At 34.1% G+C, this 24,911-nt stretch overlaps 1 protein-coding gene across 7 annotated transcripts; it reads left to right on the forward strand.

Annotated features, from left to right (window-relative positions):
- Positions 1-6,226: 6,226 nt before the first annotated feature.
- LOC144980100 (uncharacterized) lies at positions 6,227-22,561 on the forward strand. 7 transcript variants are annotated; one of them, XM_078927622.1, is made up of 6 exons: positions 6,250-6,358; positions 7,933-7,968; positions 12,687-13,051; positions 13,753-14,000; positions 17,545-18,430; positions 21,464-22,561. In XM_078927622.1, the coding sequence occupies exons 3-6, from the start codon at positions 12,739-12,741 to the stop codon at positions 22,369-22,371; spliced, it is 2,355 nt and encodes a 784-aa protein (XP_078783748.1). In that variant the 5' UTR covers positions 6,250-6,358; positions 7,933-7,968; positions 12,687-12,738; the 3' UTR covers positions 22,372-22,561. The 7 variants fall into 7 exon arrangements, with proteins under 7 accessions (XP_078783754.1, XP_078783748.1, XP_078783752.1 ...); XM_078927626.1 differs by having other exon boundaries at positions 12,933-13,051; XM_078927621.1 differs by lacking the exon at positions 7,933-7,968 and having other exon boundaries at positions 6,250-6,635.
- Positions 22,562-24,911: the final 2,350 nt, after the last annotated feature.

A 24,911-nucleotide genomic window follows, 5' to 3' on the forward strand; every position in this document is an offset into this window, starting at 1 on the left:
TATCAGTACATTAATGGTATGCTTCTGGAATTTACATTTGTTCCCTATTTGAACCAATTCTCTTTTGTCCTTTCTTTTTCTTGGATGCTTTTATTGTAATTCTAGAATTTTTCTACGATCCCATTTTCTTTATTTTTACCGGTGCTAAATATGACTTAAAAAACAGAAACAGGATAGTTTGCTTTTGCATAAGTTTATTTAATCCAAGAATTATGGGTATAAACGTGATGAAACGCTACTTAATATTTTAGTATTAATTTATATAATTTCTCATTTTGTCATAATTAATCACACCGCTTAGTCAAGTTAAATGTCATCCATTTAATTCAATTTTTTCTCTCAATTAGGCTATAGCTAGTCACTTGGTGGGCATTGCAGCAATTTACATAGATGGAACGTTTTTTTAACGTGCAATTTGTTCTCCATTTTTTAAATTTTTGTTTCTTTTTTATTGTTGTTTTGTTGTTCCTTTGTGTGTGTGTTTTTGTTTTTTTTCGCAATATTATAATTTTATCGGTCTACTTTTGTTCCTTTTTACAAACTGTAAACAGTCTGAATAGCTAATCTGCAACCAACAAATGCCATATTTTCCCATAATTATTATTTTTCTAATTCCCTTTTTTCACACATTAAAAAAAATTGCAAATGGTTCTTCTTTTAATGTTAAATAATCTGTTACCTTTTTGGAAATATGTAAATACTAAATTTAAATGAAAAGCTGTTATCAATTAAGAAAGGCAATTGGTGAGATCCCAATTACAATTTCGAAAAGGCAGAGGCTTTGAATCATTTACTTTTGTAACGTGTTTGTTGATGGCAATATATATCTACAATGGATGCGAAAAATGTTGATCTGGGTGGGGTTTTTTACCTCTCATAGTGGATATGGAGGTACTTACTCTTTTCTTATCCCCCTATATCTGTTTTCCAATTGCTTTCTGTCTTTGTCTTGGAATGACATTACTTAGTTTTGTCCTGACCCTGACCGGGGTCCTTCGCTGTAAAGGAAACAGTCGAATGTACTGTTACAGTTTTGGGAGTTGATTCTTTTCCTTGTAAAATCATCTCTCTATTATATACTGTAACATTTTTTTCATTTTACGATCATATGGTTTGTAAACAGTTGAGTGTATTCCTCTTAGTAGGGACCTGTGCTTTTGTCTGGATGAGACTTTAGGGTGATCTCAAACTGAGTACACTGATAGTATGCTCTTGGAACCTACATCTGTTCCCTATTTAAACCAGTCCCCTTTGTCTTACTTTTTCTCATGTCCTTTTAATTGTAAATATAGAATGTTTTTACTTTTCAATTTTCTTCCATGTTACTGGTGCTGATATGACTTAAATGTGTCCAAGCGCTGTAAAACCCTTTTAAAAAACAAACATCCAAACAAAAATGTTGTTAGTTTTTTAAATACTTTTGATTTCAATATTGAAATGGTTTTGAAAAAAAAATATTGACATTGGACACGTCTAAAAGCATGGGGGGACCAGATGGTCTTCATCCACGCTTTATGAAGGCAATTCATCTAATGACTTGACAGTTTTATTCCCAAAAAGATCTGAGTTTCATAACATGTATCAAATGATTGGAACTTGGCTAATATTACAGAAATTCATAAAAAGGGTGATAAAACAGACATTGCTAATTATTGGCCCATTAGCTTATTATTCCAATGTACGTATATTTTCAATTTTCTTCCATGTTACTGGTGCTGATATGACTTAACTGTGTCCAAGCCCTGTAAAATAATAATAAATAATAATAAATAGACGTATATTATGCACAGTTTTTGAATCAGTCTTGCATACGGGCAAAACCAATCCCAAAAATATTATGCAGACGCCTCTAAAAATGAAGAGTTATCAGTTACAGTCACAGAAAGGGATATAGGTGTTATATTTTAATTGTAATTTAAACGTTGACAATCATATACAAAATAATATTGTGAATAGGGCTGCAAAAATAATTGGAGTTATAATTCAAAGCCTCTGTTACTTGGATGCTAATATGTTTAGCATCCTGCATAAATCAGTGGTTTTTGGAATATGGAATTGTTATATTATTATGGAGTCCTTTATTTTCAAGGCAATCTATTGTTTTGGAAAATGTCCAAAGACATGTGACTCTTCATGATAATATATTCTATGGAAAAGATCAGCATGTCTGGACCTTCCAACATTGAAATATAGAAGAAAAAAGAAGTGATTTAATTTAGTTATATACATAGTTGTTTATGTTTTTTTGGGTATTTTTTTTTTTCTTCAGTGTTTTTATCTGTTTCTGCCTATTAAATATTTTTATCTCAAAGAATATGCAATGTGTAATGTACAATATATTGTTACTTATGTTTCAATGGCATTTAAGGAACAATTGGTCAATTTTAAAGCCCCATTACTGATATGATGTGATATGGTATAATATTTTATTATTATTATTATTATTATTATTATTATTATTATTATTATTATTATTATTATTATTATTATTATTATTGTTATTATTATTATTATTATCTGGGTGGGGTTCCTACCTCCCATAGTGGGCAGGGAGGTACTTGCTGTGTCTCCTATCCCCTCTTATCTGTTTTCCAATTGCCTTCTGTCTTTGTCTTGGAGTGAGATTGCTTGGTTTTGTCCTGACCTTGGTCGGATTCCTTGGCTGAGAGGGAAACAGTCGAATGTATAGTTATTGCTTTGGGAGATGATATTTTTTTCCTTGTAAATCATCTCTCTGTTATGTACTGTATTATGTTTTATTTACATGTTATGTTTGATTTGTTAACATTTGAGTGTATTCCTCTTAGTGGGGACCTGTGTTTGTGTCTGGATGAGACTTTTAGGTGATCTCAAGCTAAGTACTTTGATGGTGTGCTCTTGGAATCTACATCTGTTTCGTATTTGAACAAATTCCCCTTTGTCTTACCTTTTCTTGTGTGCTTTAATTGAATTCTAGAACTTTTTACTATCCCATTTCTTCCTTTTTACTGGCGCTGATATGACCTTAATGTGTTGCAAGCGCCGTAAAACCCTTAAAAACAAAAAAACAAAAACATATTATTATTATTATTATTATTATTATTATTATTATTATTATTATTATTATTATTATTATTATTATTATTATTATTATTATTATTATATGTTGTTGTTGTTGTTGTTGTTGTTATATTATTATTACTATTATTATTATTATTATTATTATTATTATTATTATTATTATTATTATTATTATTATTATTAATATTATTATTATTATTACTTCGTTTTTATTATCATCATCATCATCATCATTATCGTTATTATTAGTAGTATAAGTTTAAATTTAATGTCAATTTAAAAATTACTTTGATGAGAATAGGCTATGATTTGATCTTCTTCGGCCAATTAATATTAACATGTCATGGTGTAAAATACAAATATAATATATTTCAGGAAATTAATTATACGTGTATTTATGTAATACTGGTATTTTCAGTGTTTCATCTATTTAAAAAGAGAAAAGAAATAAATTATGATGAACAATACAAAACGTGTTTGCACAAATTTTCATTTCAGTCAATGTTGTTGGTTTTTATTCTCTGTTCCTCACTTTCCTCGTAATGAGGCAGGACAGTCATCCATTGCTGTACTTTTATAGTTGTTGATATGAATGTATAGTATTTTGTAAACATTTGAGTGTATCTACCATAACGGCATTCGTTGTTTTGTGCCTGGATATGGTAATGTCAAAAATAGGCACCTTGGTAGATTTGTCATGTATCTTCTCAAATAAAACGGGTTCCCATTGTCTTGCTCTTTCTTTGATGCTTTTAACTTCAGATCTACAACTTTATCTCCTCTATCATATTCCTATTGACTGGCACTGAAAGTCCTTATAAGGTTGCGATTACTGTAAAACCCCTAATTGAGTGGGGTCTTTGACCTCCCATGGTGGGCAGGAGGTCACGCTGTGTCTTACCAAAAACTAGAGGTGTCTAAATGAGCCAATAAGATGGTCAGAAAGATAACGTGAGTCTGACTCATATATAATTTTTTTTTTAAATTGAGCTTTATACAGCGTAATATCCTTTAAATGTGCTTGAAGCGCTTTACAAGGGGTCCCTGGCCAACAGCAACATTTAACATATAGGATGGGACATAGGCGATATTACAATTTTTTGGACAAAGACAACGCTGTTAACGGCCAGGTACTCATTTTACACATGAGTACGGTGAGAGAATGTGAGTAAAGAGACTTTTTCAAGGACTCAACTATGCGCTGAGAGCGAGGCTCGAACCCAGGCCCTTCCGATCCGAAAGCGAGTGTCATACCACAAGACCACATAGCCGCACACATATAAGGGAAAAACAAAACAAACGACGTTTTGCCCTTTGGCCTTCTTCACGTAAACACGAACTATGTTATATGTATTAGACTGTCATAATAGTATAGTGAAAGGCTCCATAAGTAAAACATTATAGGTAAAAATGTGTGTGAGTGTGTGCGTATGTATGTGTGCAAAGGAAGAGAGAGAGAGAGAGCAACAATGAGATGAAATATACCCTGTGTCTTCTATCCCCAATATCTGTTGTCTGAGCTGCTTTCTGTCTTTATCTTGGAATGGGATTAACTTAGTCTTGTCCTAGCTCTTACCGTAGTCCTTGACTGGGAGTGAAACAGTCAAATGTATAATTATAGTTTTGGGAGATGATATTTTTTCCTTTAAATCATCTCTCTGTCTTGTGCTTTTATTTATTTATTATTATTTTTTTTAAAACATATAATGGTTTGTAAACATCTGAGTGTGGTGACCTGTGCTTGTGTCTGGATGAGACTGTTCGGTGTTGTCTGAAGAAAGGGTTTGAGCTGGAAATGTTTAGTGTTTGCTATTTTCTTCTTATTTTCATTTTTGTTTATTACGTCTGTCTGGATAAAACTTTTAGGTGATCTCAAAACTAAGTACACTGATAACGTACTCCTGAAATCTACTTCTATTCATTCCCCTTTGGATCCCTATTTGTTCCCAGTTCCCCTATGTCTTACTTTTTTTTTTTTTTTGGGTGCTTTATTTGTAATTCTAGAACTTTTTACTATCCCATTTTCTTCCTTTTTACTGGAGCTGATATAACCTGAATGTGTTGCAAGCGTTGTAAAACCATTAACAACAAAAACAACATTCCCCTTTGTCTTACGTTTTCCAGTATGATTTTAATGGCAAATGTTGAATTTTTTCTTTACTTTCTATTTTACTGATGCTGAAATGACCTAAATGTTTTCACAGTGCTCCACAAACCCTTAAAAACAAAAAAACAATTTGAACTGGCCCCCTTTGTCTTCCTTTTTCTTTGTTGATCATTATCAAACCCGGGTCCTCCAAATTCAGGGTTTTCCAAAGGGGTAGCAAACTTAAGCATAATCAGTCACAGAGGAGAAACTAACGAAGATTGTTCTACTTTAATAACATGGATCTGAGACAAGGAGAGTTGCGAAAACTAATAGAAAAAGTCCAGGCCCTCATCATTAAATAAATTATTATCACAGCAGAATCCTTTGTGATGGATCGATTAGCCATATAAAATTTAAAAAAAAAACAAAAAACAAACAAAAAAATTTGTTGAAGGGAGTTGGTCAAGATATCCATCCGAATAGGGAGGAAGTGGAAATGAGTAGGCTAAGCCACAATTTGAGACGAAACTACCAACAACATCACATGCCAATCCATAGACTGGTACCTGCAGGTATTTCGAAGGATTGGACGTCCAAGCTAAGACCAATAAATCTCTCATCATCATCATCATCATCATCATCATCATCATCATCATCATCATCATCATCAATATCATTAATGTTTTTTTGTCAAATTACTATTATTATTATTATTATTATTATCATTATTATTATTATTATTATTATTATTATTATTATTATTATTATTATTATTATTATTATCACCATTTTCATCATCATCGTCATCATATTTATCAATGGTGTTTTTAATTAATTGATATAGTTTTGAATGCTTGTGATGATCATAACTGGGAATATTTGACCTTTCTATTCTTTTTCGCAGGGTTTATTAAAGACCTTTAGTCTTAGGAAACTTTATTATGTTATGTTATGTTTTGTTATGTTTTATTATGCTTTGTGAGTGAAAATATAAATTATTATTAAAAAGTAATGAAGTGAAAAGGATAATATTTTTTTAAAAAGTCGAAGAGTCTTTTCCACGAAAAGAAAATCGAAGTTCATTGTTAGTGATGGTGATAAATGAAAAAAAAATAAAAAATTATTCTTTCCTTGAAGACAAAACCAAAAACGCGTCGATCAATATTTAATTAATTATCGCTCCTATATATTTCTATTCTTGTTTGGAGGGTTAGTTTCATATGCGAGACATTCACATTAGACTGTATCATAAGTGTTGTTTATGAAGGTTTAGACTCAGGCGAGAGTTTCTAAGTGACCCGCATCAGGCTTGTGGCTGTGGTGGGCTCGGGGCTCAGATTCACCTATTCAGATGTCCAGTCCAGAATCCAATTTCGGTGAAAAGAGAATGGGACTGTTGCAGACAACGCGATCTTCGTAGACTACTATCATGCTCCAAATTGAAGCCGGTTATTTTTTGTAGAACTGGAATTTTTGTTCGTTGAAGGTATGCCTTTTGAAAGACACATCCTTTCCTTCTTTTTTTTTTTTGATTTGTATTGACAGTATTGAATTGAATTGATTTTCAATTTGTTTTCTTCATCTTGTCGTCAGTGACGACGTCCCCGTATTGATTTTTTAAACAATTTTATAATAATTTGACGAGTAATTCATCAAATTCAACTTTCTAGATAGGCACTTTGATAAAATTTTCAAACTCAAAATATCTTGATTTGACTCAGTCAGGGGGATGGGACTTGAAAAAACATAAAATTTGATACCTTATTTGTTTCTCTACGACCTACGGTTCCAGAGTTATTTATATTTTTCTATTGAAATTTTTTGTCAATTTTACAGAGAGAATCTGTGATCTCACTGCTGCCTCAAAACCAGCATCTCGCGGCGATCGTGAAATTTTGAGTTTTACAGTCAACATGGCCCACTTATTGTTTTCAGTAATTTTGTTTCAATTAAAAAATAATTGGCAAGTGTTAGGTATCATTTTAAACGTCAGAAAATAAGCTTTATTTTCATATAAATCATTTTTATGGATGGAAAGTATGGAAAAAATTAAGGATAAATGAAAAGGGGGAAAAATATGAGGTTTTTGTCCTAAAAAGTGGGGTTGCTGGCGGAAAAAATAAAATAATGAGCGAGTGTATCAATTTTGATGAAATTTGGCAGAGATATTCTTCAATTAATTGTCTATCGATGTATGAAGTATAATTAAAATGTATCCATAATTTAAAAAGTTCTTATAATTCAAAAATTTATAAATTTTTATTACATAAGCTTTCTGAGAAATACAATCAGGAATTAAGAATTAAATACACCGTTAGAAAGCTTGTTTTGTGCCCTTTATAATGATACCAAAGTTAGTCACATAGGTTCACAAATAACGCCATGGTGACCAAAACAGTAAAGGGTCAAGAATAAAGTTCCAAAAAACGGGTTTCACCTTACAGTGAGCCTATCGGCGGCCACTGGACTGGAGTTATCAAAGTGCCTTTTCTAGATAGTTCTTTTCATTTTCTGGCTCTGGACTCCGGATAGATGTCTAGCCCGGCCCCAGGCCCACCAGTCGTAGTAGAGAGCAGTGCAATAGTTGTCACCGCTAGCCGCTAATTAAACTGACTTTGAAATTTACCGGGCTAGTTAGTAATTAGCCCAAGTGCGTTATTATAACGAATAATTGGGGGGGGGGGGGGTAAACTTTAGAATTGTGGCAAGAGACAGGTAAAGTTTTGCTCATTCGTGGTATCTGAAGCTGATTCTCGACTAATCTACAGTCTCAATTTAAACAGCATAGCATAGCGTTCATTGAGAGGCATAATAATCAGGTATTTTTTTTGTTTGTTTTATATATATATACCTATTTTTCGTTTGTTTTTTTTAATTTCGAGATTTTTAAGTAATCTCTTCAGAAGGGAGCCAAATGGTTTTAAAGAGGAGGTTATAGTTTTATAGCCCCAACCAAAAGTAGGCATTATCTCTCAACTTCTTCTTGGTGGTCGTTGTCATAGCCCCTTAAACTTATGAATTTCAGGACATGCACACGTACAAACACACACATTCATAATAATCATACACGTGATCATTTCATTGTATGGTATTTTATCCACGCTTCCAAGACCCTTTCAAATTCTGTATTGCTTTTAGTTTCTATCAACTCCTGAGGGAGTTCATTCCATAAAAACCAACGGAAGAGGGAAAGAAAGGGTGTAGGCGGGTGTCTGTTCTTGATGTTTGAATTGAGAGTTTGTTGTCGTGTCCTCTTGTTAGTCTGTTTTTTTGGTCTAATGTAGTTTGGGAGTTTAATGCTGGTGTTGCCTGTATTAATTTTTTGGAAGGTACATATCTCGTTTCTTTCGCGACGATGTTGCATTTTTTCCAGACCTAAGCTTTCTGTGAGTTTTGTTATGCTATTTTTATGTGAGTATTTATTAGTTATTCTCCTTCCAGCTCTATTTTGTACCATTTGATCTTGTTGATATCAGTTAACATGTAGGGCTCCCATACTATGCTTGCTTAATTCGAGGATGGGCCTTACTATTATTTACTATAATAGTCTTGTAGGCGAGTGTCTAAGTTTTGATGGGACAGTCACTCCGGTTTCGTTTTAAAAAAGCTCTTGTTTTGTTTACCTTTGTTATATTTGAGATGTATGATTTTCATTTGAGGTTATGGGTAATGTTTAGTCCAAGATTATATCTAGAAGGTTTGATTATATTTAATTTTATGCCATGAAGGTTGTAGTCGTAGTTTACAGGTGTTATTTTTGTTTGATATTGTCAGAACGTTTGCTTTGCTTACATTTCATTGAAGCTCATAAGCCATGACTTCTCCCAAGCTTCCAGTTTTTCCAAGTCCAGCTCACCGCTATCTTCAATTGAGTGGATGAGCTTGTAGAGTAGAGTGCAGTGCCATCTGCAAATAGACGAACTTCAGATGTTAAGCCTTCAGGGAGGTCATTAATGAAAATAAGAAGAAGCAAAGGATCTAGAACTGATCCTTGGGGAACTCCTGAAAAAGTTACCCGGCCTATATCAGAGGTTTGACCTCTGGCAACTACTTTTCAGGTTTCGTTGCTCAGAAATGATTCTATCCATTTCAGTGTCTGGCCAATAATTCCCACTGTCTGGATCTTGTAGGGAAGGTGCATATGTGTCAAAAGCTTCCTCAAAATCAAGGAGTATCAGTATCAGGTCGGTTTGTCCACCTTTGTCAAGTTCCAGTGAGAATTCACCGACCTTAGAGACTAGTTGTGTTTCACATGATCTGCCTTTTCTGAAACCGTGCTGAGCATAATTCAGTATTTTATTTGACTCAAGATGGTCTGTCATAGAGGATTTAACGATGTGCTCCAGTAGTTTGCGGCATATCTATGCAGGTCAAGGAGATTTCCTATCACCTTTTAATGGATTGGTTGTATATAAGCATGTTTCCACATTTGGTGGGTGTATGACGCTGATTTAAGAGACATTTCAAATAGTTTAGTCAGCACGCAGGGGCAATCTCATTTGCTACCATTTTTGAAGCTGTGGTGAAATATTGTCAGGTCCCGCTGCCTTACTTGTTTTTAGATTATTTAGCAGATTTATAATGCCCTCTACTGATACAGCAATCTCTGGCATAATTGGGTATTTTGTTGTTTCTCGTCTTAATATTCTGTTTTGTTCAGATGTAAAAGTGGAGCAGAATTGTTTGTTAAAAATTAAGAAGGTTAGCCTTTTCTCTGCTGTTATCAGTACATTTGACATTCTTCTCTCTAAGAGGTGCAACTCCTATGGTGTCACACTTTTTACTTTTAATATGTCCATAGGTTTTTGTTACTATTCTTGTCAATTAGATTTTTCCCATAAATCTCTGTAGGCCTTTATGCTCTTTTGCCTTATATTCATGATAAAAAATTGTGTACAAATATAAAATTCACTTTTAACATCCAATACAAACTATTTAGTCCTATGCACAAAATGATCACAATTAAAACGATATAGCTTTTGTATAGCGGTAGAACTTGTAGATCTGAAGTAAAAATTTAATAATTTGAAAATGATCACAGCAATGTAAACACAACTACCTGTAAGGCGCACTACACATCTTATTTTCCTGTTTGATAACCAAATATATTTTCTATGCCTGTAGTATAAAGCAGATATTACTTTCATATTCTGAAGGTTCAGACACTGTTACTTCTTGACTTAATGACAATTTTAGTCTCAATGGCAATATCCTCTCCAGGTAGATAAAGATGTGAAAAGAGCATATTATGTTTTATGAAGTGTTTGTAAAATATCTTACAGATCCCAAAATTTTCTCCAATCTCTTTTAAATTTATTTTTGCTCTCTAAAGTATCCTTCATTCCTCATTTGTTTTAGTTTTAGGATGATTTTTGGCAGCCTTTATATATTTGTAGTTAGTTGCAACTCGGAGATACTAAAGATACTAAGAGGCTATGGCTATTCGGACTCGTCTGAATAGTCTCCTGTGGCTATTCAGACTCAAATTCCAATGCTCATGTGCAATCAACAGATTATTCAGACTCGGTTTGGTTTTTGTTGTTTTTTTTTTTTTAATTTATTTTTATTATTGATAATTACATCAAATTGATGCAAATGAAAATAACAGTAATGGTAACTAAAGTAGTCTAAACCCGCTTTATTTGACATGATAGACAAAATCATAGATCAATTGAAAGTCTAGATAGAAGTTAAACAGACCAAAAGTCAAAGTAACTGTGATCTAAAGGAAAAGCTTTTCTAACAACATAACATGATGTCTACACACAAAAAATACTGTGATGGTGCCAGATAGGTAAAAACAATCCTTCTACAGACCGAAGTACGGGTATGAGCTCAGTCAGTGTGATGTGGGCAAAACAGGATTTCTTCTGAACTCTTCTTCTATTTCTATATCAGTTACACTCTCTGCCCACTGCTCGCACTGCCCCCCTCCCCCCTTTGTGTTTGTGCGCGCATATTAGACTTTTGAGTCCGAATAGCCACTGCGAAGAATATGAGTATGAGAAATGGTCTGTGGGAGAGAGAGAAGATAAGACTTAATAGTTTATGTATATATATCAAGAATTCTTCATTTCTCAAAAATAGAACACTTTACCTTTGTTTTTCTCTTTTTCTTCGTGGTCGTTGTTGTTGAGAGGATCCAGACTGCAATTTACATTTATTATTTATGAATTTCAAGACACCAACTACACACTGCAATCATTTAATTTTTTGGTCTTTTTCCATCATGTGTCTACGATTTTTGTAAATTCTTTATCTTTTTTTTTTTTTATCAATTTTTGAGAGAGCTCATTCCATAAACAAATGGCAGAGGTAAAAGAAAGAGTGTGTAGGCAGGAGTCTGTTCTTGATGGTTAATTTGATGATTTGTTGTTTGTGTCCTCTTGTACTTTTGTCTTTTTTTTTTTTTTTGGTTTCATGTAATCAGGAAGTTTAATGCTGGTGTTGTTGTCTTTATAACTTTTTTTTGAAAGTCCATCACTTGTTTCTGTTGCGATGATGTTGCATTTTTAAGCTTTCTGTGAGTTTTGTTATGCTGTTGTAATGAGAGTATTTCTTGGCCATTCTCCTTGCAGCTCTATTTTGTACCATTTTGATCCTATTGATATCAGTTTTGATGTAGGGATCACATACTTTGCTTGCATATTTAGGATTGGCTTTACTGTGTAGTTTTTTAGGCAAATATTTGAGTTTTGACGGGGCAGCCACTCGGGTTCCATGTTAAAAATGAATTTTGTTTGCCTCTGATGTTATATTATAGAAATGCGATTTCCATTTTTCAGTTCTTGCTAAGGACCAGTAGGCATGTGTTTCATCTCGATGGATTTAGTCAGTGTATTGTAGTCTTGGTTTTAGTTTTATATTATTCCACCTTATTCCAGATGCCTTGAGATAAGCTTGACTCAAGAGGTGCAGTCTGATGCTGTACACTACACTTCTTATTTTTCTTCAAGTCTGCCATTTTTCTTTCTTTTTTTCTTTTTTTTTTAATGCTCTCTATCCCCACCCCAGCTAAACAGGGATGGTTATTTGCTGTCATAAATACACTATGATAAAATCCATTTCTGTAACCTCGTTTTTTAAAGTTTATCTTAATATACCTTCATTTTGACTCCAAATTCGCTTTGATCTTGGCAAAATCTTGGTTCAAGTTTTCTGAAGATAGGATAAATTTCATAATGACCTGAAGCAGTCATAGGTGAAATTAACCTACCTAAGTTTCCAGTAGTTATCATTTTCTAAAAATGAGAATAAAGAAAGCATTGTATGAAGGCTTTCAAAGTAATAGTTTTTAAACTAGAAATATAACTTATTGTCTCAATAGTGTTTATGGAAACATGACGAGGCAGATGCTCAAAAGTGAATTTTAAAAGTAAAATATTAAAAATCCTTTTTTTTTAAAATTCTCATCACTAAAACTTGTCAATTTAATCCAACCTGATTATTGATTCAATTAAATGCATCTGGTTCACCCTAAATACATTTTGTGGAGGTGGATTTTATGCAATTAGCCAATTGGTACTTTTCATTCCAGACCTGAAGTACAGATCGCATTTTAAGCTTTTATACCTTAAATACCAAGCGAGATGAGGGAGCTTATATTACCTCGTGATTTCTCGATCATGAAAGAACTTGAGAGCAATGTAAGAAACAAATTCCGTCTTCAATGGCTATATCTAAGTGTGACATTGAAAACTAAATCAGGTGATGTTTCTGTTTCTATCAGTGATTCCATTGTTAAAGTCAACATTCCCGGTAAAGTGTTGTGTACGTTTTGCAGTGACCTGATTAATTATGCAGGTAGAGGTAAATCAGCCATAATCGAACACATGGGATGTGCAAAGCATGTGGCAGAAGTGGAGCATAGAAGAAGAGCTCAATATTCTCGTAGTCTTGAAGGTACGATTCTTTATATCCATCATATATACATTATATTTTATTCACATAGGTTGAAATTTCCCACTGATTCAAGAAAGTGTCATATTTTATTGTATAATGGGAATCAGACATCAGATTAGGGGGGGGGGGGGGGAGTCTTCCCTCCTGCTCTGTCTTTTATCCTTCCGTGTTCATTTTTCTTCTTCCACATTGCTTTCTTTTCTAGACCTTGGGGTTTTGCCATGGCCCTTACTGGAATCCATTTTTTAAGTCGTAAACAGTCAATATTTTATGTTTTTTTTACTGCCAACAATTTGATGTTAAGTGAAATGAGCATATCAGTGCTTAATACTTATACAGAGATTATTGACTATACTTGATTCATATTATATTTTATAAGAATAGAATTGTCGTGTCTTCCTCTGGTGAACCGACTGTCTAAGGGAGACTCTGTGAAGTCTTGTTAATTGGAACAAAGTAGCTGCACTTCTAATTGTGCAATTACCCTAAGTAAATTGTTTACTTTCCAACTTTATATATCTACTAGAGGTAAGCCTCAACTGAAAATGGGTCTAAATGATGAGCTATATATTTGTATTTATAGAACAAATTGAAATGAATATGTTATGCTCTTTGCATAATTATTATTTTTGTCTGTTAATTAATTCATGTATTGATTTCTTCATTTTTTCACTTATTTATTTATATTTATATATTTTCAGATCAAGATTTGCATAAAACCGAGGATAAAGGCAGCGAATCAGACATGTCAAATAGGTCTGTGCAACGAGCTCGCAAGCCAAATTACACAAAAGAGGAAACAGACACACTATTGAATCAGTTAATTCTCTACGGCCACTTCCTCTTTAATAAAAACCAACCCGTTAACAACCAGCAGAAGGCAGATGTATGGGCTAATATTGCCATGCAGGTCAATGCTGTGCCCAATAGTGCTGGCAGAACAGTGGATGTAAGTTAGACCTTTGTTTTTTTTATCCTTGGGATTTTAAAATTGTTGTCTTTAAATGTCAAATTTTTACACTTATTTTTAATTTTTCATTACTTTCAAATGAAAAAGATAATCTGTATTTTGTTATGCTCCCATTTGTATTTTCTTTTCGATTTTTCTTTTATATTTATACATTTTATTGTACATGTGAAACGAGTCGTTTTAGGGGAAACAATCCAAATGGACTAAACCTTTTTTATCACATCAGCTGGCCTCTCAATCTCTCTCTCTCTCTCTCTCTCTCTCTCTCTCTCTCTCTCTCTCTCTCTCTCTCTCTCTCTCTCTCTCTCTCTCTCTCTCTCTCTTTCTCCATTGTTCGTGTGTGTGTTTTGTGCTATGTTATATCTGGACCTGTTATACATGGGTTCCAATGGATTATAATCTCAGTGATGCCAAAACTCCGGTTTCACCGGAAAAAAATCCAGTCTGGAGCAAAAAATTCCGGGTTATGGGCAACTTCCGTCAAATTCCGGTGAGATTAAATTGTTCCAAGGATCCCCCCCCCCCCCTTCCAGTCACTACTAATACAACCACCACCACCACATCATCATCATCACTACTGCTACTACTACAACCACAACCACCATCACCACCACATCATCATCACTATACTACAACCATCACTACCACTACTGCTACAACCACCACCACGTCATCATCATTACCACTACAGCAACAACTGTCACCACCACATCATCATCACCACCACTACTACTACAACCACCACCATCACTACCTTTACTTCTACAACCAACACCACCACACTATCATCACTACTACTACAACCACCACCACCACATCATCTTCATTACCACTACTACTACAACCATCACCACTACACTATCATCACTTCCACTACTACTACTACCACCACCACCACATCATCATCACTACCACTCCTACCACAACCAAAACCACATCATCATCATCAGTACTGCTACTACTTCAACTACAACCACCATCACCACTACATCATCATCACTACGACTACAACCATCACAACCACTTCTACTGCAATCACATCACCATCCCTACCACCACATCACCATCCTTACCACCACATCACCATCCCTACCACCACTACTACAACAACCACCACATCACCATCCTCACCACTACTGCTACAACAACAACATCACCACACCTAACACCAATATTACAACAACTACCAAATCACCATCCATTCCACCACAACTACAACCACCATTACATCATCATCTCTACCACCACCAACGCATCACCATCCCTGCAACTACTATTACAACTACCACAACGCCACCCCTACAATCACCAATACTACTGCAATCAGTGTTGCAAGCGCCGTAAAAAACCCTTCAAACAAATTTAGTTCAAATATCTCTCTCTCTCTCCACACAAACACACATATACACACGCACACGCACACAAATCAATAAATTCGGTCACTGGATTAATTTTCATGTTCACCTTCCTGTATACGTGCCAATATTAGCTCATCACATATACTTTGACCTCAAACTTTAGCCTCGTTAGTTTTTCAAGTTCATGTTTCTCTACTTATCACTACATTCACTTTGAGTACTCTCTCTCTCTCTCTCTCTCTCTCTCTCTCTCTCTCTCTCTCTCTCTCTCTCTCTCTCTCTCTCTCTCTCTCTCTCTCTCTCTCTCTCACACACAAAACACATAACACATGCACACACTAAACCACACACACATACTGCCATCACGACCACTAACTTGACCTCAACCAGCCAGAAATCATTTCCACATATCACTACCACTTGAGTACTACTTCACCACTCACCCCACATCATTATCATTCCATCTACTAGTACTCACCCTCCACTCTCATTCTAAACAACACACACCACTACACACCACCCACTCGCACTACACACCAATCACCACATCATCACTACATTTACTTCAATCCACCCCACCACATCATATCATCTACAGTACAACACCACCAACCTCACTCACCACCACCTACATCATCACTATACACTGATCACAGTCACTTACACATAACAGACCCACCATACTATCACTACGTATCAGCTACCATCATCATCACTACTACTACTACTACTACTACTACTACTACTACTACTACTACTACTACTACTACTACTACTACTACTACTACTACTACTACTACTACTACTACTACTACTACTATACTACTACTACATACTACTACTACTACTATACTACCACCACCACCAACACCACATCATCCTCACTACCACCATTACTACAATCACTACCATTAGGTTTTGGAGCTTTACTTCATTTGAAGTAAGGAAACTTTGGAGTTGTATTTGGCAATGTGTTTATATATCATAATATAGTTCTAATCAGTTATCTACTTATATCTATACAATATTTAAACACAATACCAAATATCATCCCAATTCCCTTTTTTGTATGCGGAAATTCCTCTTTCGGCATTGATATTCCTCCGAGTGGTGTCTGAAATTCCTGTGAGTCAACTTGAAAATTGGCGTCTCTGTAATCTACACCACCAACATCATCACCACCAGCAGCACAATTAACCAGACCTATAGACCCATCAGCATTTTTCAGTTTCATAACAAGTAAAAGAAAAGTCTAAATAGGCGAAAGCTCCACTCCAAATATGCTATTTTTAGACATTCCACCATCGATTTTCCTGCTACATGAAGCATTATTTATCTGCAAATTTCACACTGAGTTCATGTCTGAGCTATTTTTAGCTTCTAGAAAAACTTTTCTTGACCATGATATAATCTATATATATATATATATATATATATATATATAAAATAATTAAAAATTAAATAATAGGTCTTTTCCCAATATTTACCTTTTCGTTGTAGAACCGCAATTTCATGCATTGAATTATATATAAAATATATTTATTATATATAATATATATATATATATATATATATATATATATATATATAATATATATATTCCAATGAATAAAATTGCGGTTCTACAACGAAAAGGTTATGGGAAAAGGACCTTTATTTACATTTTTACATTTTTCTTTTGATTTTTGGATTCACCACTGACATCTTATTTGAAATTTTAATTTCGTTTACTTAATTTCAAATTACCATCAGATTTTGTCAACGATTCTGCCACTGATCTAAAAAAAATCTGTCCAGAATGGTGTAAAAACAAATTTGAATTTTTAAAAATTCAGACCTTTCTTCTTTCCAGCATTTACAGGTCTGGTTAGCGTGACCACTACTATCATCATTACTGCAACCACCTTCATTCCCATCATTGTCATCTTTACTCCACTATCGCTATTATTATTATTATCTCCACCATCAGGAACCATATTTAAATTCATTCCAAATCATAACCAGTTTGATACAGTCCATCAGTCAAGATATAAAAACAAAAAACAAATCTGGAAAGGCCATTACATGTCTTTTTATAACATTGATATTGTAAGATTACAGAAAATATGTTAAGATTGGCAAATTAATATTTTAATCTTTTCATTCTTTTTTTTTTTTCTTTACAGGAACTCAAACATCGTTGGCAAGATATGGCGCAAAGAGCTCGACACGCTCTGCGTAAAACTCCCTTTAAACCAGTTCCATTCCTCAACAAAATTCTACAAGTCCTGGGGGAATCTCAGGTCAAAAGCCAGCAACAAGATGATACAATGGCAGCTGGCACCTCCGTGGATTCGACTCACAGTTCAGACAGTTCATTTGTTGCTAATGTTAAGGATGAATTGAATGAAGCCTATCAAAATACTTCTGCTGTTGATCTAAGCCAAAACAATGGTGCATCAAGATCAAACGATTTCAAAAGGTCATACCCATATACACTCATAACTACTATGTCCGGTGAAACAGAACAGCTTGATGATGATTCCTCCAGAACACATCATATACCCAATGATAACAGAGATGATAGTAACGCTTTTCAAGACCAATTTGAAAGTAAGCGCCGGAGAATGAAAAAAAATTCTAATCCTAGGAAATCGGTTTCTGTCTTGACTTATGATGACCAAAAGGACAACACTAATGATAATGATGATAATGTTGATAATGACACTGAGCTCAGTGAAGGAGTGACAATTCAACACAAACACATTGAAACGTTCAGATCCATGGTGTTGGATCCAGATTCAGAAATTGTCATGGAAGTCGAAGGCACGGCTGATAATGATGGGGATGCTACTGATAACGGAGATGGAGATAGTACTTGTTCTTCTGTCTCAGCATCCAATCTCTCTTCTACGCCCAACAACCATTTTGAAATCAATAATGTAGACAAAATAGGAAGTAACCACAATAATGGCCGATATCGTCAACAGCTAAAAGATGAAGCAGTGGGTAGTCAATATAACCCATCACCTGTCAACACCATTGTCAATAGTAACCATCAAGTTATTCATAGTAAGTATCTTAATTAAAACATAGACACAAGAATAATTCATACTATAGTTATTTCCCCCTATTTAATGACAACCATCAAGTTATTCATAGTAAGTATCTTAATTAAAACATAGACACAAGAATAATTCATACGATAGTTATTTCCCCCTATTTAATGACAACCATCAAGTTATTCATAATAAGTATCTTAATTAAAACATAGACACAAGAATAATTCATACGATAGTTATTTCCCCCTATTTAATGACAACCATCAAGTTATTCATAGTAAGTATCTTAATTAAAACATAGACACAAGAATAATTCATACTATAGTTATTTCCCCCTATTTAATGACATCTTCATATGGATCAGGTTTACCTAGTTAGTGTATATGAAGATATTGAATATGACTTTTGCTTTGTCTTCAACTTTCATTTTCTTAGGTTTTTGCTTAGACTACAATTGTAGCCCCTGATATGGATAAGTTATATATTCTAAGAGTTAATTCACTCAGTAGACACGTATCAAATACATTTTTATATATAATTAAAGAGAACATGACATTTAATACAAGTCACCTCAAAACATCAAAAGCAAAATTTTTATTGGTCACCAAACTTGAAAGCAAATTTGCGGAACCACTGTGTACACTTATGAGGAAGGTACTGTAAGATAACGAAGCAGGTAGGGCTGTTGGAAATAAGTATTTGCACAATTTAATTGGCCATACTCAGGTCTGACTGCTGTCTGGTCATGTCTACTCCAATCCACTCAAAAAAAATCCATGTTTGGGAGCTTACTCTTCATTTTCCTATTTTTATTTTAAAAATATTTTTAATGTAGAAATAGATATCCTATGATGACTAGCTTTTACTTTTAGCAAAGAATACAAGTTTTAAATGATCTCAATGATTGGTTGAGAGTAACTTCATAGGTTTGGATTATAAGGGGGTGATTGATTTGAAAGCTCCACTCGTTTGGATCCAGAGCTGTCATCTTTTAAAAAATCTTTTGGTGGCCCCTGGTAGGACACCCGATCACTTTCTGTGAATATCCAGGATGGTTATTGTGTTTACCTAACAGAATTGAGTTTTTCAAGTTTTTAAATTAACAAAAATATTTTCCAAGTCATTTTTCAGCTCCAACCTTTTGTAATGCCCTTCCATTTCATGTCAGGTGCTGAGAATCATTGACAACTTTAAAGTCGTGGTTGAAATATTCTCTTTTATTGTCTCCAGTAAACTGTTTTGTTTCTGTATTTTATTTAATATTGCGTCAATAATACTAGAATAAATATGACCTTGTTTAGATATTGTAAAGCATTTAGGAACTTGTTTAAACAAGACATACAGTGCAACACAGAAATCTTGAATCACAAAAATCTCAAATATTTCTCAGTTCCTCAGTTCTCTAATCCCTCTATTTTCATAGTATTCATGAACACTACTGGAGGCCAGCACAGAAATCTTCAACAAACTGGACGTGAACTTTGGTTGGGGAGTAGGGGAAGCAGTGATGATCTGAGGCTATCACTGTTATGTATTACTTACTTACTTACTTACTTACTTATCCGAACCAGTGACCACCTGAGCTCTAGCCCTTCGGTCTTATGCCATGACATAGAAGTTAGACGTCTTTTGTAGTTGTTCCAGGTGACTATAAAGTGTGTTAATGATGCTTGGATTTGGTGGGAGGAATGTGCATCTCAGCTGTTATGTATTAAAATCAAACACAATTTAGGGGTTGGGGAGATGGGGTGAGAAGAGAGGTTTGAGAAAGTAAGGAGTACTAGTATTGGGCATGGATTTGTAAGTAATGGCAGAAATTACTTTGCGATGGACTAGTTCCCTATCCAAAGGGTAGCAAGCAATTGCTATTGTCTGTTTCATGCTATAGAAGTCTGGATAAACTCCAGCTCCATATGGGCCTAATGGCTTTGAAGGACTAGCTTTTTTTTATAGGTAATGACCTCGCATACAAAGTGTTGGATTTGTCTTCTTATTATAACACAGGCAAAGCGGAACATTATTTCAACCTCTGTAAATGAATGTAACAAGACCCACTAAATTCTACACCTCATTATAATAAGACCTTACAGAAATCACCATCGTTTACCTCCTTCACATTCTTCTTCATTTTTCATATTCTTTGTGAAATACTCAACACAGAAATCTGAAACAAAATAGGCCCAGTTCTGACTTGACTTGTTCAAGATTGTCTTGTTGCACTGTAGTGCTAAATAATAATTGTTATTATTATTATTGTTAATATTAGCAAAATCATCATGATTTACCAAGTTTACCAGTCTTCAAATGGCATTTAAAAACAAATCTTTTTCATTCTGCTTTTCGTGATTCTATGTGAACTTTGAACAAGATGTGTGTATGTGACTGTTGTGGTGATTTCGTAGTTGATGAATGAACATGTGTGATACCAAAACAAAACTATTGTAAAGCACCTCTGAGCACCATTTGTGGATATTGGCGCTATATCAAATAATAATTATAATAATATAATCAATGTTTTTATATTATTATTATTATTATTATTATTATTCTTATTCTTATTATTATTATTATTATTTTTATTATTATTATTATTATTATTATTATTATTATTATTATTATATTATTATATATTATTATTATTATTATTATTTATTATTATTATTATTATTATTATTATTATTATTATTATTATTATTATTATTGAGACTAATCAAGAAAGTAGTATAATTTTTAAATATTTTTTAAAATCTTTTCTATTTGAACATTGACAGTAATACTCAAACTCATTCTTAATAACTCAGTCAGTTTTTGTGTTGAAGAAGATGGAGAAGAAGAAGACTTTCAAATAGCAGTTGCTGAGTTCTACATCTGTTCTGCTTTGAACAGTCCCCTTTTGTTTTATTTTGTAGAGTAATGAACTACTGTCCTGTGATTTATATACCATCCTCATTTATCGTGGTGTTGGAATGACCTAATTGTCTTGTGAGCACGTTAAGAGTTCTAAAACTAAACTTAACTAAATCTATTCTCATTTTTCTTGCAGGAAATGGGAAACAATCTTCCAATCTTCCAACATTTCTTGTCAACAATAAGAATAGAAACGTATCCTCATTTCCCCCTTCCTACCAGCGGCGACGTGGATCTCAACAGCCACCTCCTGACATTGCAAAAATCAACACAAACCACTATCATCATCAACAAAGTCAACAGCAACAATGGAAGAAACTAGATCTGGAGTCAATGTCCAAAGCTGAGCTGGATCGCAGATGCATCATTAGCCAGATCCAAATGCAAGAGCAACATACCAGATACCTTATGCTAAAAGAGCAAAAAGTTCAACTGGAAATTGAGGCTCTCAAGGGAAAATGCTTATGTGGGAACTCTTCAGATAAAACCAGTAACAATGAGGCAAAATCCTCTCAGGAGATATTGATGCCTTCATCCTCTTCGACATTGCCCTTGGAAAAACCCTTGGAGCGTGTTGGGACCAGTTCATTACCAGTTTCCTCCGTCCCTTTATCAAGGCCGGATGTTGCGTCTTTTAAAACCAGTGAGATTTCTGAAAATTTTGAAGCAAGAATTGGAATTTCGAAACCAAAAGTTAGGAATGAAATTTTTCAGGAAGGGCGATCATCTGAAATAGAGGAGATACGTTCATCTGAAACTGATAATGGTCATTCTAATACAAATTTGGAAAATGAAGATAGTAAAAATAATAATGATGTGAGTGATGATAATTATAGTAATGATAAAAATAATAATGATGAAGGCAATGATGAAGATGTGGCAATGATGGTTTCTTTTGGCGACGATGATGATGATGGTGGTGATGACAATGATGAAGATTGTGTCATTTCTGAGAATATGACTAAAGTGGATAATTTATTTGGATCAGAATCAAAATCTGGTGAAGACTGGGAGAAAAATTTGCAGGAAAATATTGGATTATGATGATTTACAAGCTGTTAAAAATTGTAAAAACACCAATATGGCAGACTCATGAGGTAATTCAGACTGCTTTCATCTGTCTGTATGTTAACCATTTATGACATGCTTCAGACTATCTTTTTAATATCGAACAAATATTTTTAATTGTGCATTCATATGAGCATGAAAGAATAAAAAAACATTTTGTGTAGACTGTCTTAGTCTAATGCTGGCTTCTTTTGATGGTTTTTTGATAAACTTTGAAACAAAAAAAAACAAAAAACAAACTCAGGTTAAACAAATAGCATTTTGTGTTAATTGATGTCTTGATAAGTATATTTCTAGTTATCTTTGCCTGCAAGCCATCCTTTTGTCTAAACTGTTTCAATTTTTTTTTTTTTTGTCCCTATGGGATGGTGAGCACATTTGCATACAATGTTGATTTTAATACATGGGTGCACATCCTTGCTGTCTCGTCTGTCCTCTTTTAATTGATTTATTCTTTTTTATGCAGTTTTGATTGAGTCTTTTTTTTGTCTTCTGGAATAAGATGATGGTTTTCCCGAGATCCTGCTTGGATTCTTTTTTAGATAGGGAAGACATCGATGTATTGCCTATCTTTTAAATTATAAAATTCCTTTTATTCATTTCATGGCCCAGCTCGAATAAGACCAGGTTTAACCAGGCATCAGCTGCTGTGCAATTCCACAAAGTGATCAATAGGAGGGTTTTTCTCAAGGAAAAAAAAGAGAAGCCAACTGTCGGTCCTCTTGATGTAATTGCGATAGTCTTAGCCACTCAGAAACCTTTCCCCTTGGTCATCTCAATAGCTTGATATTTTAATGTAAGCATTTTTATTTATATTTACACTACACATTGTAGCTACATAGCAGTGTCTTTCAGCATAGATTCTATATTGAGTCAACTTGGTTTTTCTTTGGCTGTATCACCCTGCAGTCCTTTTTTGACTTTTAATCTGTAAATAATAGTAATAATCATACAAAATGTCTTAGTTCTAAAAGAACTATATATCTAGTAGACTATTTTAAAACAAATTCAAGTAGGCAGGTCACCAATAGCTTGGACAGGGTTACGGTTTTATCACAGTGAGAATCTCCCATAGTGGGCAGGGAGGTACTTACTGTGTCTTCTATCCCCCTATATCTGTTTTCCAACTTGCTTTATGTCTTTGCCTTGGAATAAGATTACTTGGTTTTGTCCTGGCCCTGGCCTGATTCCTTGCTGAGAAGGAAACAGTCCAATGTATAGATGGTTTTTGGAGATAATATGTTTTTCCTTGTAAATCATCTCTCTGTTATGCACTGTATAATGTTTTGTTTACAAATTATATATGATTTATAAATATTTGAGTATATTCCTCTTAGTAGGGACCTGTGCTTATGTCTGGATTAGACTTTTAGGTGATCTCAAACTAGGTACTTATCTTTGATTTTGTGCTCTTGGAAGCTACATCTGTTTCCTATTTGAAGCAACTCCCCTTTGTCTTACCTTTTCTTGGGCGCTTTACGACAAACTGGCATCCTTTCCATTGGTGGCACAGATTGCCATGTCTAATGCTATGTGTAATGCCATATAAAACTGGATCAACTTTAATTACTCATGGGCCTATCACTCCAATAAGGGAACTTCAATCAAATATGTATCTTTTTAGCCCAGATCATGTGGACAAGCAATTATTTCAGATGAGACACAAGGACAGATCGCTCATGTTCTATTAATCTTAAATTTTAAAAGCTATTTTGATATTTCCATTAATCACCTTAAAGTAGTGCTGCAAACACTGTGACAACCTAAAAACAAACAAAAAAGTAAGTATTTAACTTTTGCTCTTGTCGGATATTTTAACTCACTCAACCCTAACACCGACCATTTCCGTTGTTTACCCGGGTTACTTTTACCCCATGTCTATTTATTACATTTTTCTCAGAAAAATTATAGGCGTTGTATCAAAGCTAATGTTTTTAGTTTTTACATGTTAATGGTAGTTGGATAAAACTATCTATTTACATTTAATTGGTTCAGATAAGAAACAGGTGTAGATTCCAAGAGCACACTATCAAAGTACTAAGTCACCGTAATAATGATATTGAATGGCTTTTCTAATGCATCAATCCCCACAGATGGCAGGCTCCAGGCACTAACATTGAAAATTGAAAATATCGTGACTGCTCAACACAATTATAAATAAATTCACTTTATTCATTCCATAGGGGAAATTTGTTTCTAGGGTGTATTCCAAGGGAAGGCTGGAATAACCCAGTCATCAGCCACAGTGCATGTCACAAATTGAGATAGGGCGAGGTGACTTCTTTTTCTTCTTTTTCTTTTCTATTTAGAGCTTTTATATTGTGCAATATCCACTAAATGTGCTCAAAGCGCCTTACAAAGGGTCCCTGACCAACATCAACACATAACATGTAGAACTAGACATAACGCCTGTCAGGCGATATTACAATTTTTTTCCGACAGAGACAACGCTGTTGACGGCCAGGTACTCATTTTACACCTGAGTACGGTGAGAGAATGTGAGTAAAAGAGTCTTT

Source organism: Berghia stephanieae, chromosome 9 (assembly GCF_034508935.2).
Source record: "Berghia stephanieae isolate SIO BIC M18660-M18661 chromosome 9, UCSD_Bste_1.3, whole genome shotgun sequence".
NCBI lineage: Eukaryota > Metazoa > Mollusca > Gastropoda > Nudibranchia > Aeolidiidae > Berghia > Berghia stephanieae.

Bases quoted from the DNA above. Each gene is read 5' to 3' on its own strand.
- LOC144980100 (XM_078927621.1), top strand. From the start codon at position 12,739: ATGAGGGAGCTTATATTACCTCGTGATTTCTCGATCATGAAAGAACTT. The intron at 14,001-17,544 runs GTAAGTTAGACC...TTTTCTTTACAG, and splicing joins GTGCTGGCAGAACAGTGGAT to GAACTCAAACATCGTTGGCA. The intron at 18,431-21,463 runs GTAAGTATCTTA...TTTTTCTTGCAG, and splicing joins TAACCATCAAGTTATTCATA to GAAATGGGAAACAATCTTCC.